This window comes from Piliocolobus tephrosceles, chromosome 6 (assembly GCF_002776525.5).
Source record: "Piliocolobus tephrosceles isolate RC106 chromosome 6, ASM277652v3, whole genome shotgun sequence".
Taxonomy (NCBI): domain Eukaryota; kingdom Metazoa; phylum Chordata; class Mammalia; order Primates; family Cercopithecidae; genus Piliocolobus; species Piliocolobus tephrosceles.
In genome coordinates, this window is record NC_045439.1 from 99,547,885 (window position 1) to 99,563,435 (window position 15,551).

The following is a 15,551-nucleotide window of genomic DNA, read 5'->3' on the forward strand; positions in this document are numbered from 1 at the left end:
ACCGTGTTAGCCAGGATGGTCTCGATCTCCTGACCTCGTGATCCGCCCGTCTCGGCCTCCCAAAGCGCTGAGATTACAGGCTTGAGCCACCGCGCCCAGCCGATAAGTGTGTTCTTAAAAGAGCATTCTGTGTAGATAATCCAGGGCCTCACATTTAGATATTTGAGTTTTTCTTCACTAGGAATAGTGGCAAATATAATGTGATTTTCCAGCTCTAATCTTCCCTCCTCCATAACCCTGGCACAGATTTTGAGGTAGCCTTGGCCTGGGAAGTAGCCAAAAGGCAATACTGGGTTGGACAAAGAACAGTCCATTGGCATCTATGTGCATGTCCTCCAGACAGGAGAGAGGTGACCAAGCAGATGGGGACAAGACACGGGTGTTCTGTGTTCTTAGCGTCAGCATGCGTCCTGTTTGGTTAGCACAGAGTGAGTCTGGGAACTTTGCACTTAGCACCTTGGCAGCCCAGGTCTGGGAACTGTGATGCCTTCTCCTAAAGTTAGGTCACTAATCTTCGACTGGCTGTTTGCAGGACCAGTTCTCTAATGGGTGGCATTTGTCAAGTGGAACCCTGGAGCTTCTTAATAAACTGCCTCCCCGCTTAACGCATGATGTCAAAACCAGGTTGAAATGCAACGTAAGGAGAGAGGACTGTGCTGTGGTCTGTGTAGGGAGGGGTGTGACCAGTTCCACCTGCTGTTTGTGGAACAGGAAGATAGTGGGATCAGATACATTTAACATGTGGATACAGTTCTGAGGGGTTTTAACTGGTTTTCTTTGAACATTAGAAAAGCACATTTATTTTCCCTTAGAGCAAAAAAGTACTGTTTCTTTTTAAGTGGTTTTATTGTAACTCATGGGGCTGTTCTCCCAACATTCATGTTTTATAGTTTGCACGATATGCACAAAGGTCACAGATGTGCCATCCTGGCCCAGTGGCCTCCGTCCTGTATTTAGAAACCAGTTACAGGAACAGAAGAGGATTGCTCTTTTGTTTCCTCAGGCCACTTTTGGTCATTTCAGGCAGAAACAATCTCTGCATCGGAATTTTCCTGTACAGATCCTGCAATTCAGGAACAGAGCATTTAGCAACAACAGTGAAAATGTAATGTGTGACAGCTGTGGAGAAGAATTTGCCTCCAGTGAGGGGAAAATGCTGTGTTCAAAGCGGATTTCTGATGAGCCTATTAATGGGTGTTTGGGAAGCTGAATATGTCACTGCCATTTTGAGATAAAAGGCCCAAGGTGTTGGTTCCTGAAGCTAATGAGGAAGCCCTTTCCCAGCCTCAGCCTCGCCTCCCTAGCAGGACTGGTGAGATGTGCACGCAGGGTCTACTCCACATCTGGCCCTCCTGAAAAGAAGGGCTTCCAGTGGGGGCCGTATCCTAGTGGAGAAGGGTGAAGCCCAGTGGGGAGGGCTCACAAAAGACCTGCTGTTGACCTGCTGGCTTCAGGTCCACTGGGCTAGGGGTAGATAGGCCAGAAAAGAAACCAGAGGTGTCTGTGGTAGGAGCAGCAGGGGCCCTGGCTTCCAGGCCTGTGGAGCAGGGAGGCTTTGGCAGTTCAGGATCTGGGATAAGAACTGACAAAATGTTCTCCTAAACTCTGGCCCTTCCTGACTTCCTTACCTTCCCTGTGTGCACACACACACACAGGAAGGCCCAGAGCTCAGTTTGCAGACTTGTGGAGCTGCCACAAAGCTTCACTCCCAGTGTTTCCCCCACCACTGATGCTTGTCCTTGTGGGTTTATTCTCACGCATGAAAGTAGGGTAAAAATGTGTCCCCAAATCAAACACGTGTCAGCTTTTTAGAAGCACTTCCATCCTGTCTTGCTCTCACTGTCATTGCTCTCCTGGATCTCATTATCTTTGGGGAGATATTCAGTATGATTTTATTAACATCTTGGCCTCATCTTAGAAATAATTAAATGTGAATATTCAAATTAATTAGCCCTCAGATGTATCTTCTGCAGAAAAAACTCCACTAACAAGAAGTCAGTTACAGTTGTGAAAAACATGCAAAATGAAAGAAATGGTTTTTTGTCAGACATGTGAAGACCACTGTAGAGAAGCTCCAACAAATTCAGTTATCAGTTTGAAGAAACATTATTTAATATAGAACATTTTGACAGTTGATCAGACAGGAGAAAATTGGCACACAGCTGTTATTTTAGCTTCTGGTTGGGGGAGTTGATGAGTCTTGAATGTGATAAAGTAAGAAACGCTTTGGACTGAATCAGAGACCTGTCCTCTTATCCTAGCTTTTTTTTTTTTTTTTCTCATCTTTAAAATGGGGAAGACACCATTGCTCAGAATTGTGAAGATTAAGCTAGAAGGCCAGGCGGGGTGGCTCACTTCTATAATTCCAGCACTGTGGGAGGCTGAGGTGGGAGGATTGCTTGAGCCCAGGAGTTCAAGACCAGCCCTGGCGGCATAACAAGACCCTGTCCCTACAAAAAAAAAAAAAAAAAAAAATTAACTGGGCATGGTGGCGTGTGCCTGTGGTCCCAGCTACTCAGGAGGCTGAGATGGGAGGATTGCTTGAGCCTGGGAGGTCAAGGCTGCAGTGAGCCGGAGTTATACCACTGCACTCCAGCCTGGGTGACAGATAAGACCTTGTCTCTAAAAATAAATAAGTAAATAAATAAACTAGAGACATGACTCACCCAGCTCCTGATGCAGAGATTTGGTGCTCAGAAATGCCCCTCCTCTCTGAGATCCTAGTACTCCCCAACATGCACTGAGTGAAACTGGTACTTCTCAGCCTCGTGTTTGTCTCCCCATAGCATCATCCTATTCTATCCCTCTGACCCCATTGCCCACTGCTCCTTTCTGTGACAGTAGCTGCCTGTGTATTCATCGTGCATCCTACCTTCAGATTACAAATGCCACCAGGGCGGTCACTGTGTCCGGCTCTAATCTCTGTATGCCTCGCAGCACTCGTATTTGTTGAATTTTATTAAATCAATATTTAAGAGCCAAAAGAAAATACAGGTAGAGGCAAACTCGGACCTGATAACATCTTTGGTTTGGCCCCAGGTGCCAGCAGCACACTCCTAGTTGGGCATCCTCAGTCTATGTTGTCACTCTCAAAACAAATCTGTTTGTCAGAGTAAAGGTCACCTTTTTTTTCCTCAGTGAACAATTATTTTTTTCTGAGATGAAAAATTTGCTTTTCTTCCCTTGAGTGTGTGTACTCAAGTAAGCAGAGTGGAGGGCCTGTGGAGATGGGCATTCTCTCTGGAAACTGAGGAAACATCCCGAGCCTATGGCTCCTAACAGTCTTGGCACCTAACTAGAATCTGACCAGAGTCTCAGCACGCAACCAGCGGAGAACATCACCAGCCATTTGAATGTGCAGTTGTCTGGAGCAGCCACTCAGCAGGTCTCTGTAGACATGATGGAGAGAGTTTTCTTCTTGGGAGGGCTTCCCAAGATGATGTAACTCCTCTGCCTTTTGCCTCAGTGGCTGAAGAGTCCCTTTGGATTTGGGTTTTGCAGAAAGAGAGGGGAGTCTGAGGGCAGAGTGTAAACTTACACAGCCGGTGTGTAGAGCTGAGCAGCCTGTGTTAGGAACAGTCAGAGCCTCTGGACTTGTGAGGCTTCCACTCACGTGCTATGTTAGCAGTTCTTTTCCTCAAGCTCTACTGAAAGACCTGTGGTCCTGACATTTTATAGTCACGAGCCCTGGAGAAGATAGCCATTCATTTTGCTGGATGACCTTTTAAATAAACCTTTAGAGAGAGTTCCAGACAAACCCAGAGGTGGCTGTGGATGCCCAACAGAATCCAGCAAAAACACCTCTCTGTGCTGGAAGTTCCTTCTTGTACCTGATGCCTTGGAATTTAGGCAGGAGATAAATTAAAGATGAATTTCTTCTTCTTTTTTTTTTTAACGTTACAATATAGTTAGCTATTACCTTGATATGCTTTCTAATATATAATGGAGTTACATATGTACATTTAACTTACGCAAATCCAACTCTACAGATTGAGAGAGAGACACCCCCCCGCCACACACACACACATACATCACCTTATTTGTGCTGAGCCTTCTGCCAGCCTCTCCATTCAAAGGAGCACAGTCCCCCCGCCACCCCGTCCCTGTGTGATCTGGGAGCCTCACGTCACCTCTGCTGGTACCAGGGCCTTTGTGTCTCTCCTGCGAGAGAGAGCACCTTACTGTATCTTCACATTTAAAGATGTGTTTTTGTTTTCCGTTTCCTTTGTTTCACAACATGGCCTTAACCTCAAGCTACCAGTGCCATCTGTGCTTATCCGCAGCCCCAGCCATCTTCCCGGCACTGGAGGAGAACTGCTTGGACTCCCCTTGCACAGAGACAGTGTGTTACTAAGGGATGCTCAGGGCATAATTTGATTATAGTTAATAGTTTAGTTTCACTTTTTTGTTGTTGTTGGACAGAGTCTTACTCTGTCACCCATGCTGGAGTGCCGTGGCCCGATCATAACTCACTTTTGTCTCGACTGCCTGGGCTCAAGTGATTCTCTTACCTCAGCCTCCCAAGTAGCTAGGACCACAGGCATGCGCCACCACACCCAGCTAATTATTATTATTATTATTTTTGTATGGATGAGGTCTTCCTGTGTCACCCAGGCTGGTCTCGAACTCCTGGCCTCAAGCAATCCTCCCACTTGGCCTCCCAAATTGCTGGGATTACAGGCATGAGCCATCACACCCAGCCTGATAGTTTTGCCTTTTAACTTGAGAACCAAGCTGCTGGTGAGATGTGACCCCACTACAAAAACAGAATGGCCAGGCACTGTGGCTCACTCCTGTTAATCCCAGCACTTTGGAAGGCTGAGGTGGGCAGATCTCTTGAGGTCAGGAGTTCTGGCCAACATGGTGAAACCCCATCTCTACTAAAAATACAAAAATTAGCCAGATGTGGTGGCGTGCTCCTGTAACCCCAGCTACCCAGGAGGCTGAGGCGCGAGAATCGAGGAGATGGAGGCTGCAGTGAGCAGAGATCACACCACTGCACTCCATTCTGGGCAACTCCGTCTCAAAAAAAAAAAAACAAAAAAAAAAAAACGATTAAAGTAGGAAGAGGGAGTTACTCCTGAGTGGTTCCCCTTTGTTGTGACTACTGTTGTTTAGTACTTGCCTGAGCCCCAGAGCTTGGTCTCTTTACCGTTTCTCCTGTTTAGTGCCAGCTTCTGGCTTGGAAGCCCACATTCACCAGCTCCTCAATAAACAGATTTCTATCAGGAATATCTACCAGGGTTCTCCATGTTGCTGAAAAGTCCCTAGTTCAAGATAACCTTTAAAATGGCCAGAACCAGAATATATACGTGCTAATTTGATATATTTTTAAAGGTAGAGGTTCGCTGTTGACTACTCCAGATATGTTTGGTCTCATTACATTGGTTCTAGAGAACTAATATTTTTAAAGGATGACTAATAGACTCATAGGAGTCTCTGGAATGAAAGCATCTATCTATCCTCATCATGTCTGTTTTATCATCCAAATAAGCCCTGGACACAGTGGCCAAGGCCCCAGTTGAAGTCTCAACCCTGCTGTCAACCAGCAGTGTGAATGTGGTCAAACCATGAACTCCCTGGCCTCAGGGTCCCTGTGGTAGAGTGGGGTTAACAATATCTGCCCATTTCACAGAATTGTCATTGAAGGAAAATGAGATCATGTAAAAAAGGACTTTGAAAAACTATGAAGTGCTGTATAGATAAATAAAATAGCAGTTTTATTTATTATGCCACGTTCAAAGAAAAAAGGTGAATAAATTCTCAGCCCCTGAGATTAATACCTCAAACATCCTTGACTTCCTTTGTTAAAGAACCTGGGGGAACATCCTTAATGTTTTTTAAGTTGTGAAGGGAGAGGCCCCAGGTTTCGCTCCGGGTGACATAATTTCTTTGCTGTAGTAAGATTCCAGTGGCATTTGCCTTAGCATGTATCTCGTTCTTGCAGCTAAATTAGAGCATGGTAACTATTTCCTCCCATTCCTTTTTAATCTGTGAAATCATGAGCCTTATTCTTGCCTTGTTAAGGAGGAGAAGCCAGACTACTCAGAGGACCTCCACGGAGCTCCTCAGCAAGTGGCCTGCCCAGCCTTCCCCTCCACAGCCCCTGAGCCATCACCACATTTGGGATATTCTTCTCCACCCAATTCCTTACTTTTCAGCTCATATCATTGCATTTATTGGTTTCAAGTCTCTTGTCTTGGGTTGGGCTGGGAAGGAGGAACATGCAGGAATGGAGTGCCAGTCGCATTCTAGCCACCTGCATTCCCATTGAATGCAGGAGGGGGTTGAACCCAGTGACAATTTTGAATATAAATATTTTCATCAGAGTTAGGCTAACATTAAAGAATTTTTCTTTGGGAAAATATTTTCTAAAAGTCTGCTGAGCCAATTCGATTCCATGAAGAGTTTCTTTTTTTTTTTTTTTTTTTAATACAATACAGTTAAATTTTGTCTTCATCAGGGTTGTTTTCCATTTAAATTTACTACAAAGACTGGAGTCATTAATCATTTTTTTGACCATGTCATGTATTATGACCATAGCTTCTGCTATAGCAAGTTCTCTTGCGACCATTAGTTCCACCAAGTCCAATTCTCTAAGTTAAATTTTACAGGTTTAAATGTTTTTATGAAAACTAGATTCTTCTGTCAATGTTTGGATAATCCCAATACTCAGTTATACCACATGCAGTTTTTTTTTTTTGAGATGGAGTCTCGCTCTGTTCCCCAGGCTGGAGTGCAGTGGCCGGATCTCAGCTCACTGCAAGCTCCGCCTCCCAGGTTTACGCCATTCTCCTGCCTCAGCCTCCCGAGTAGCTGGGACTACAGGCGCCCACCACCTCGCCCGGCTAGTTTTTTGTATTTTTTAGTAGAGACGGGGTTTCACAGTGTTAGCCAGGATGGTCTCGATCTCCTGACCTCGTGATCCGCCCGTCTCGGCCTCCCAAAGTGCTGGGATTACAGGCTTGAGCCACCGCGCCCGGCCACCACATGCAGTTTTAACTATTGCCAGTTTTATTATCAGTTGCTTCTTTGAACGAGCCATTGGGAGATAAACAGGAGACTGATAATATATATTTATCAACTAATTATTTATTTTTTAAAAAATTGTGGCCGGGTGCAATGGCTCACGCCTGTAATCCCAGCACTTTGGGAGGCTGAGGCGGGTGGATCACCTGAGGTCGGAAGTTCGAGACCAGCCTGACCAACATGGAGAAACCCCCTCTCTACTTAAAATACAAAATTAGCTGGGCGTAGTGGCGCATGCCTGTAATCCCAGCTACTTGGGAGGCTTAGGCAGGAGAATTGCTTGAACCCGGGAGGCGGAGGTTGCGGTGAGCTGAGATCGCGCCAAGCTGAGATCCCACTGAGCCAAGATCGCACTGTTGCACTCCAGCCTGGGCAATAAGAGTGAAACTCCATCTCAAAACAAACAAACAAAAAAAATTGTGATTAATTTTAGACATAGAGATGAAAATAGAGATAGAGTAGAAGGAAATGGCCTCAAGACAAAAGGGGATGTTCAAGATAGTTAGTCATAAAGGAAATGCACATCAAAACCACCAAGAGATGCCACTTCATACCCACTAGGATAGCTGTAGTAATTTCTTTTTAATGGACAATAGCAACTGTTGGTGAGGATGTGGAGAAATTGGGACTCTTCTATGTTCCTGGTTGGGAATATAAAATGGTACAGCTGCTGTGGGAAAAAGTTTGGAGGTTCCCCAAAAAGTTAAACATAGAATTGCCATATGACCTAGAAATTCCACTCCTGGGACACAACCCAGAAAATTGAAAACAGATGTTCAAACAAAAGCCTGTACATAAATGTTCACAGCAGTGCTATTCACAATAGCCAAAAAGTGGAAACCATCCAATGTCTTTTTTCTTTTTTGGTCTCTGTCACCCAGGCTTTAGTATAGTGGCATGATCTCAGCTCACTGCAACCTCCGCCTCCTGGGTTCAAGCAATTCTCCTGCCTCAGCCTCCTGAGTAGGTGGAATTACAGGCGTGGGCCACCATGCCCGGCTAATTTTGTATTTTTAGTAATGGGATTTCACCATGTTGACCAGGTTGGTCTCAAACTCCTGACCTCAAGTGATCTGCCTGCCTTGGCCTCCCAAAGTGCTGGAGTTACAGGCGTGAGCCACTGCACCCAGCCTACATTGAATGTCTATAACTGATGAAAGGATAAACAAAATGTGGTATATTCATACAATGAAATACTATTCAGCCATAAAAAGGAATGAATTACTGATAACATGTTGCAGCAAGGGTGACTCTCAAAACATTATGCTAAGTGAAAAATCCCAAGACGAAAGGTCACATGTTGATGATTCTATTGATAAGAAATATACAGAATATGTCAACCTACAGAGAGAGAAAGCAGATTAGTGGTTGCCAGGGAATAGGGGACGGAGAAAATGGGAAGTGACTGCTTCATGCCTATAGGCTTTCCTTTTGCAGTGATGAAATATTCTGGAACTAGATAGAGGTGATTGGTACCCAATATTATGAATGTATTAAATGCCATTGAATTGTAGACTTCAAAATGTTATATGTATTTTACCTCAAAAAAGTCGTGGGGGCAAAGTGATGAATTCAAAATGTGCTACTGTGCTTTAAGACCAGTAAAGATCATTGACCAGGAGTCTTAGAAACTCTACTTTCCTAGATGTCTCCTTAAAAAAACAACTCCAGTAGGCCGGGCGCAGTGGCTCACGTCTGTAATCCCAGCACTTTGGGAGGCCAAGGCAGGCAGATCACTTGAGGTCAGGAGTTTGAGACCAGCCTGGCCAACATGGTGAAACCCTGTCTCTACTAAAAATATGAAATTAGCCAGGCATGGTGGCAGGTGCCTGTAATCCCAGCTACTCCAGAGGCTGAGGCAGGAGAATCACTTGAACGCGGAAGGTGAAGTTTGCAGTGAGCTGAGATCGTGCCGCTGCACTCCAGCCTGGGCTACAGAGTGAGACTCCTTCGCAAAAACAAAATAAAACAAACCACTCCAGCCCTTTTGTGTGCTCAGATTTGCTTTTAGAAAATGGATGCATGGGGGGAAGAAAACAACACTTAAGGAGATTACCTGTTTCTCCTGTTTCTTATGTACATTGTGTTGCAGGTAATGCAGATGCTGAAATAAATACATTTGAGAAGTATGTGAAGTGCTAAGAGGTGGGGACAGGGACAGAAAGATGAGCCTTCAGAAGAACTAGATGGGAACATGATGGTTTAATGTGGGCCATAGGGTATCAGGGCAGTAAAGAAGCCTCTTGAATCAAAGACAAGCCCAGCTCAAAACCTTTCAGGGGACATCTGTCCCCTTCTGGCTGCCTAGCATTCATTCTTCCTTTCTAAGGGCATACAAATTTCCCCTTGGGAAAGTTCTTCTCTCCCACTGCATGCAGGTAATAAATCAAAGTGTGCTGCCCACCCACTCTGAAATTGAAGGCATCCCTTCTAGTTGCTGTACTTCTGGGACGTTGACTTTTGAGTGGAGTGGGGGGACACTGGTACTGGTGTTGTAAAAAAGCACATTCCTGGAGCAGCCCCCTGGTTTCTTTCCTGGATCCTGCCCTCATTTCAAGCCTGGTTCTCCAGCCTCTTTTCCATTTAGTAGGCACCCCAGTGTCCTTCTGTGTACTCCTTTCTTAAGTTAGTCAGAGTTGGGTTTTGTTGCTTTAAGCAATGCATCCTATCTGATAGAAACCTCCAATGCCGAGGAGCAGCTGCTAATGGGCATTTGGTTCACTGGAAAGGACTTGCTGCAACTTGCTGAGGTGTGAGGACTCAATCTCAGACAACATATCCTAAACATCTATTGTGTGCCAAGTCCTGTGCTAATTTGGTAGAGAAGTACAAGGGAGAATCAAAGGAAATAACAGTGAAGTCTGAGTTTAATCACTAGCTATAAAATAGTTTGATTTACAGCCAAGGGACTTAGGTACCATAAGGAAGAATTGGTCACCCACTGATTTAAGGCAAAGATGAGCATCAGTCAACTTTATTTTTTCAACTCTCTTTTTAAAACACCAGCTGTCCTTGCCTATGTGAGCTTCATCTGCTCAAAGACGTGTGTGTGTGTGTGTGTGTGTGTGTGTGTGTGTGTGTACGTACGTATGTATATGGGGGGTGGGAGGGAGGCCCAGACCCTTGTGGTCTTTCCCACTGAGCAATTCTGTTAGTAAGCCAGATGTCGATTATAAATAAGCTCAGAAGATAAGGACAGGCTGACCTCTATATTTTGTTGTGGCCCAGCTTGTTTGTTAGTAACAAACATTTGTTAACCACTGGCCACAGCACAATATTGGCCACAATACCATATGGATTAGTAAAGAAGCAGAAGAGACTGTTCCTACTCTCAGGGAGTTAAGGGTAAAACATGCCTAGATGCTTCAACTCAAGAATAGCTTTAAAAAACACAGACAGAAAGACATGCAAATTAGTGTAGTAAAAATGGAATATTCTGTAAAACATGAAGAAAGCAATGAAGTTTTACTATAGGATTTAATGGAGAGATATACCATGTTTTTGGATGGGACCCATCAGTATTGTAAAGGTGTCAGTTATCTCCTAACTAATATATATTTGGCGTGTTTCCAATCAAAAATCCAATTTTTTTTTTTTTTTGAGACGGCTCTGTTGCCCAGGCTGGAGTGCAGTGGCGTGATCTCAGCTCACTGCAAGCTCCGCCTCCCGGGTTCACACCATTCTCCTGCCTCAGCCTCCCAAGTAGCTGGGACCACAGGCGCCCGCCACCATGCCTGGCTAATTTTTTGTATTTTTAGTAGAGACGAGGTTTCACCGTGGTCTCCATCTCCTGACCTCATGATCTGCCTGCCTCGGCCTCCCAAAGTGCTGGGATTACAGGCGTGAGCCAGTGCGCCTGGTCTAAAAATCCAAAATTTTTATGGAACTAAACAAGTTAATCCTATAATTTATCTGGAAAATAAAATGCTGAAATCTGCCAAGAAAACTTTGAAAAATAACAAAGGCAGCCTGCACCATCAACTATCGAAGTGTCTCATAAGGCTGTATTAATTAAAGCAGTGTCATACTGGCATATGAACAGACAAATAGATCAATGAGCTAGAATAGAGAATATAGAACCAAACCTAAATATTTAATTGAGAACTTGGTGTATATTAAAGATGTCAACTGAAAGTAGGGAAGGGATAGGCCATTTATTGTGCAAGGACGATGAGCTGGTCTGTCAGAAAAAAATGAATTATATCTTCCCTTCACATCATTTTATAAAAGTAAGTGCATTTAAGGTTAATACATTTTCTAAAACTATAGAAGTAATAGAAGGAAACATTGGGAATTATGTTTATAATTGGGTATTGCAATAGCTCTTTTTGAAACAAAATGCAAAACACAAAGGTTTTAACAAAAAAACAGCAAAGTCTATTGTATATTTTAACTTTATCTTGTTATGTCACCATAAAAGATATTTTTAACTATAAAAGATATTTTTATAACTATAAAAGATATTTTTAACTATAAAAGATTAAAAACTAGGGCCGGGCGCAGTGGCTCATGCCTGTAATCCCAGCACTTTGGGAGGCTGGGAGACTGAGGTGGGCCGATCACCTGAGGTCAGGAGTTCAAGACCAGCCTGGCCAACATGATGAAACCTTGTCTCTATTAAGAATACAAAAATCAGCTAGGCATGATGGTGTGTGTGCCTGTAATCCGAGCTTCTAGGGAGGCTGAGGCAGGAGAATTGGTTGGACCCAGGAGGCAGAGGTAGCAGTGAGCTGAGATCGCTCCACTGCACTCCAACCTGGGCGATGGAGTGAGATTCCGTCTCAAAAAAAAAAAAAAAAAAAAGTACATAAAGTTAAAATATACAATAGATTTTGAGAAAACATTTGTAACATATAGATAGTGGCTTAATGTAGGGATAATAAAAACAATACTTATAAATCAATAGAAAAATATAATAGAAAAATAGACAAAGGATATCAACAGATAGTTCACAGAAGAGAAGTACAAATGACTAGTAAACACGAATCAGGGAAATGCAAATTCAAATAAGCAACTTTTTTTCAACCATAGATTGGATCAACCTTAAACACAAGTTGAAACAAGATACCCATTTTTTGCCCATCAAAGTGGCCAGAAAGTAGAAGATTAATAATGCCAATTGTTAATGAGGGTGAGGAAGACAGGTACTTTCATTCAATATTGGCGGGAATGTAAATGGACTCATCTTTTTTAGAAGGCAACTTGGCAGTATCTACAAAATGTAAAACACACATACCTCTCAGTTCCATCACAGTGCCTTCTGTATGCCCTCTCATCAGGCTTACAAGGAGGAGAGCGCAAAAGCAACGATGTCTCCTAAGGACCAGGCCTAAATTGGCACAGCAGTCTTTCTACCACCTTCTGTAAGCCCAGACAAGCCACAGGCCAGTACAAATCACAGGGAGGGAATCTAGCTCCTGGCAGAAGAATGGAATAAGTGGAATTATTGGCCACTACATTTTCAGACAAACTACCACATAGATAGAAAAAGCATATTCCCTCATATACCATGCAGCATTTCTTCAGTATTTATATGTATATATAAATTGCAAAATATTCTACTGTTTGAGTCCATATTTGCTTCCTGATCTAAACCATGTGACTGGGCACCTATTGAGTTTTTTGTTTTTACATTTTTTTCTTGTGGTCTGTGGATAAGTTGTATAAACAAACAACTACACATTGAACCCCACCATAGTAAATGCAGTCTAAAAATTCAATTTTGTAAACCCTGGTGTTGTATTATTATGAAGTTAATTAAAAACAGTGTTTTATCAGTAGGTGGTATTGTCATAAAATCAAATCTTGTGAGACTTCCACTGTATATAATTGATCTTACATTGAACTGAGGAAGTCCCAAGTGATTCTGAGGCAATTGATCCCTAATACACACACACACACACACTGAGAATTATTGCATCCCAGTCTGAGAATGGGGTTAGGTAGGCTGGAAAGAGGACAGTCACCAAACGCCAATCATGTAATAGCTGAATTCACATGATTATGAAACATATTATTTTTAAATATATTTTTGTATATTTTAAAAACATATATTTGTCCTTTTAGATTTACTAAGTGTCTGTATATTCTGTTCATTGAAGCAAATCTCCCCTAGGTATGTAATGTACGTCCAATGCTCTGGGGATAGAGCTAGAGGTGAATGAGCAGTGGGAGGGGTTTGCTTGAAAAGAGTTTCTAAAGTGATCAAGTCACCTGGGTGCTGCTAGGACAGAGCTGTGCATGGAGAAGGGGCAACTCCCCCAGCAACCTGATTGGAAGTGAGTCTTGAAAGACAAGTAATAGCTGGCCCGAAGAGACGCTGGGTATGAAGGAGCGTTCCAGTCAAAGGAGACAGCTTGAGCAAAGACTCCTCTGATAAAAGTAGTTCAACACCAGGTGTACCTGTTCTGGGTGGAGTTGGGGCCAGTAGTTTAGGTTTATTTGAGCTTAGGTGGAAAAGTTAAGTGAGTACCAGGGTGTAGCCAGCCTCCTAGACCAAGTGAGGACCCATGCAGTGGAGGGTGGGGGCCAGGCTTGTGTGTTGAGATCATCCCTCCATTGGCGGGTGGATAATGGAGTAGGTGAGAGCAAGACTAGAGGCTAGGAGGCTGCTTGGGGGGCTGCTGCCAAGATTCTGAGGAGGTGACCTGACTCTAAACTGGGAATGTGGCATCAGGACTGTCACATGTGTCATCATTAAATGTGAAATCTTTTTTTCTGAGATTTTATTGTATTCTAAACATGTTCAGAAGGTAGGCATATGAAATTTACTCATTCTTTTGACATTTTTAAGCTTAGCATATTTCCACTTTTAATTTATATTATAAACAAAATTTTCTTTAAACTTTCCTCCAGGAGTGATCAAAAGTTTGATTTCTTGGATAGTCCTCTCCCTCTATGCAAAACTTATTATCTAACTTGGTTGTCTGAAATCCTTTATAAGTTCTGCATCTAGATCTTGTGTAGTGTTTGGTTGTCCAGTTGACATTTTTATAAACTTGCTTTTTGTTACTGTCATAATCCACTCAGCTCTTATAAATGCCTTCGCCTGCCTTCCAAATGCCATGGCTTTTGCAGTGATATTTGCACCTGTGGTGTTATGCTGGCAAGTGACTTCATGTCCTTAATGTCTTAAAATACTCTTTCCTCTCCTCCCCTCCCCCGAAAAGGAAGCTTGTCTGGGAACTGGTTTGCTTAAGGTGATAGCTTCACTTCTCTTAACTTTGTGTAGATTTCATTAATTACACACACATACAAGGAGTAAATCAAAGGGTTTTGGGGATCATCTGGTTCTGAGAGAAATGATAGGCAGGAATTGACAAGTAGGTTAAGGTAAATTATTAATAAAACACTCACCGCTGCCATATAATACAGAGGGCAATGATTGATGTCACTACCATTTTATATTATATGACTCCAGTTTATGTAGGATACAAATCCTGGACAATAATCAAGCTTGGGCTAAAAGCCATGGAAGTGAAACCAACAGCAGTTTCAGTAAATGGAATCGTCTTGTACTGTGGTTGTAAACCATAATCATTTCTTAGTTGTAACTTGGAACATCTTCTTTTCCTGGTAATTAACTATTTGTGATTTTTGCACTTCCTACCAACGCCTAGAGTCACTCTGTGTTTTTACAATGGACCGTTGTTAGTGAGGCTTCATGCCTTGCTTAGGCTAACAAGCCTTTACCTTTAATCAACCCAACAAATATTTACACTGCATTGCCCTTACAGCACATTCTCTGGAGCGTACAGTAGTGCCCTCACCCCGCAAGGCACTTGCAGGCTCTTAGAAGAATTTGCAGCCCTTCCCAGCGTAACTGAGAGCAGCAGGTTTGGCTAATGGAATAACCACTGCAGCTGTGGCCTGTCTTGTTAGGGAAAGAAGTAAGCATTTAGTGAATGTAGGCACTGTGCTATTTCATATACATCAACTCCTTTAATAATGAGCTAACTTGTCAAGTTAGAATGTGTTCAAAATGTATCACTTGCTTTCTTTTTATTCTATATTATGGAAATAACCCATGTTGAATTACTTAAGAGTTACCCTAAATTGAAATCCTCTCTTTATGTACATGTCCTGGTTGATTTCTAAAGCTAATCTGATGCAGAGTGTATTAGTAAATGGGGAAAGGCGGTAAATCATGGTATGGATGTAATGTAATAAAAACCTCATGTTTATGCTTTGTGTGCAGAATTTGCCGGGAAAAAAATAGGTTGAAAGACTTTTGCTAAAAGATTTTTCAGAACATTGCTCAAGGAATGTAGAGAAAATTGACCTCCCTTGTCCTTTCTTTAGATACATTCCACCATTGATCTGGGGGAAAAGTGGACACATCCAGACAGCCTTGTATGGGAAGATGGGAAGGGTGAGGTCACCACATCCTTACGGGCACCGAAAGTTCATCACTATGTCTGATGGAGCCACTTCTACATTCGACCTCTTCGAGCCCTTGGCTGAGCACTGTGTTGGAGGTGAGCTGCTTTAGATTGTATGGTTGGGCCATCACTCGGAGAAGG

The 15,551-nt window shown here is 43.0% G+C and overlaps 1 protein-coding gene and 1 long non-coding RNA gene across 5 annotated transcripts in view; one reads left to right on the forward strand and one right to left on the reverse strand.

The window, feature by feature from the left end:
- Positions 1-15,551, forward strand: part of ABHD2 (abhydrolase domain containing 2) — a 118,701-nt gene that overhangs the window by 51,023 nt on the left and 52,127 nt on the right. For all 4 annotated transcript variants that reach the window (XM_023187204.2, XM_023187206.1, XM_023187205.1 and 1 more), the window contains one exon: positions 15,331-15,506. In XM_023187204.2, the coding sequence (XP_023042972.1) occupies positions 15,331-15,506 (176 nt within the window). The remainder of the gene's footprint in view (positions 1-15,330; positions 15,507-15,551) is intronic.
- Positions 2,263-4,176, reverse strand: LOC111522917. The gene is made up of 2 exons (XR_002725365.1): positions 4,036-4,176; positions 2,263-2,450 (listed from the first exon to the last, which is right to left on the reverse strand). It is a non-coding gene; the product is annotated as an uncharacterized LOC111522917 (long non-coding RNA).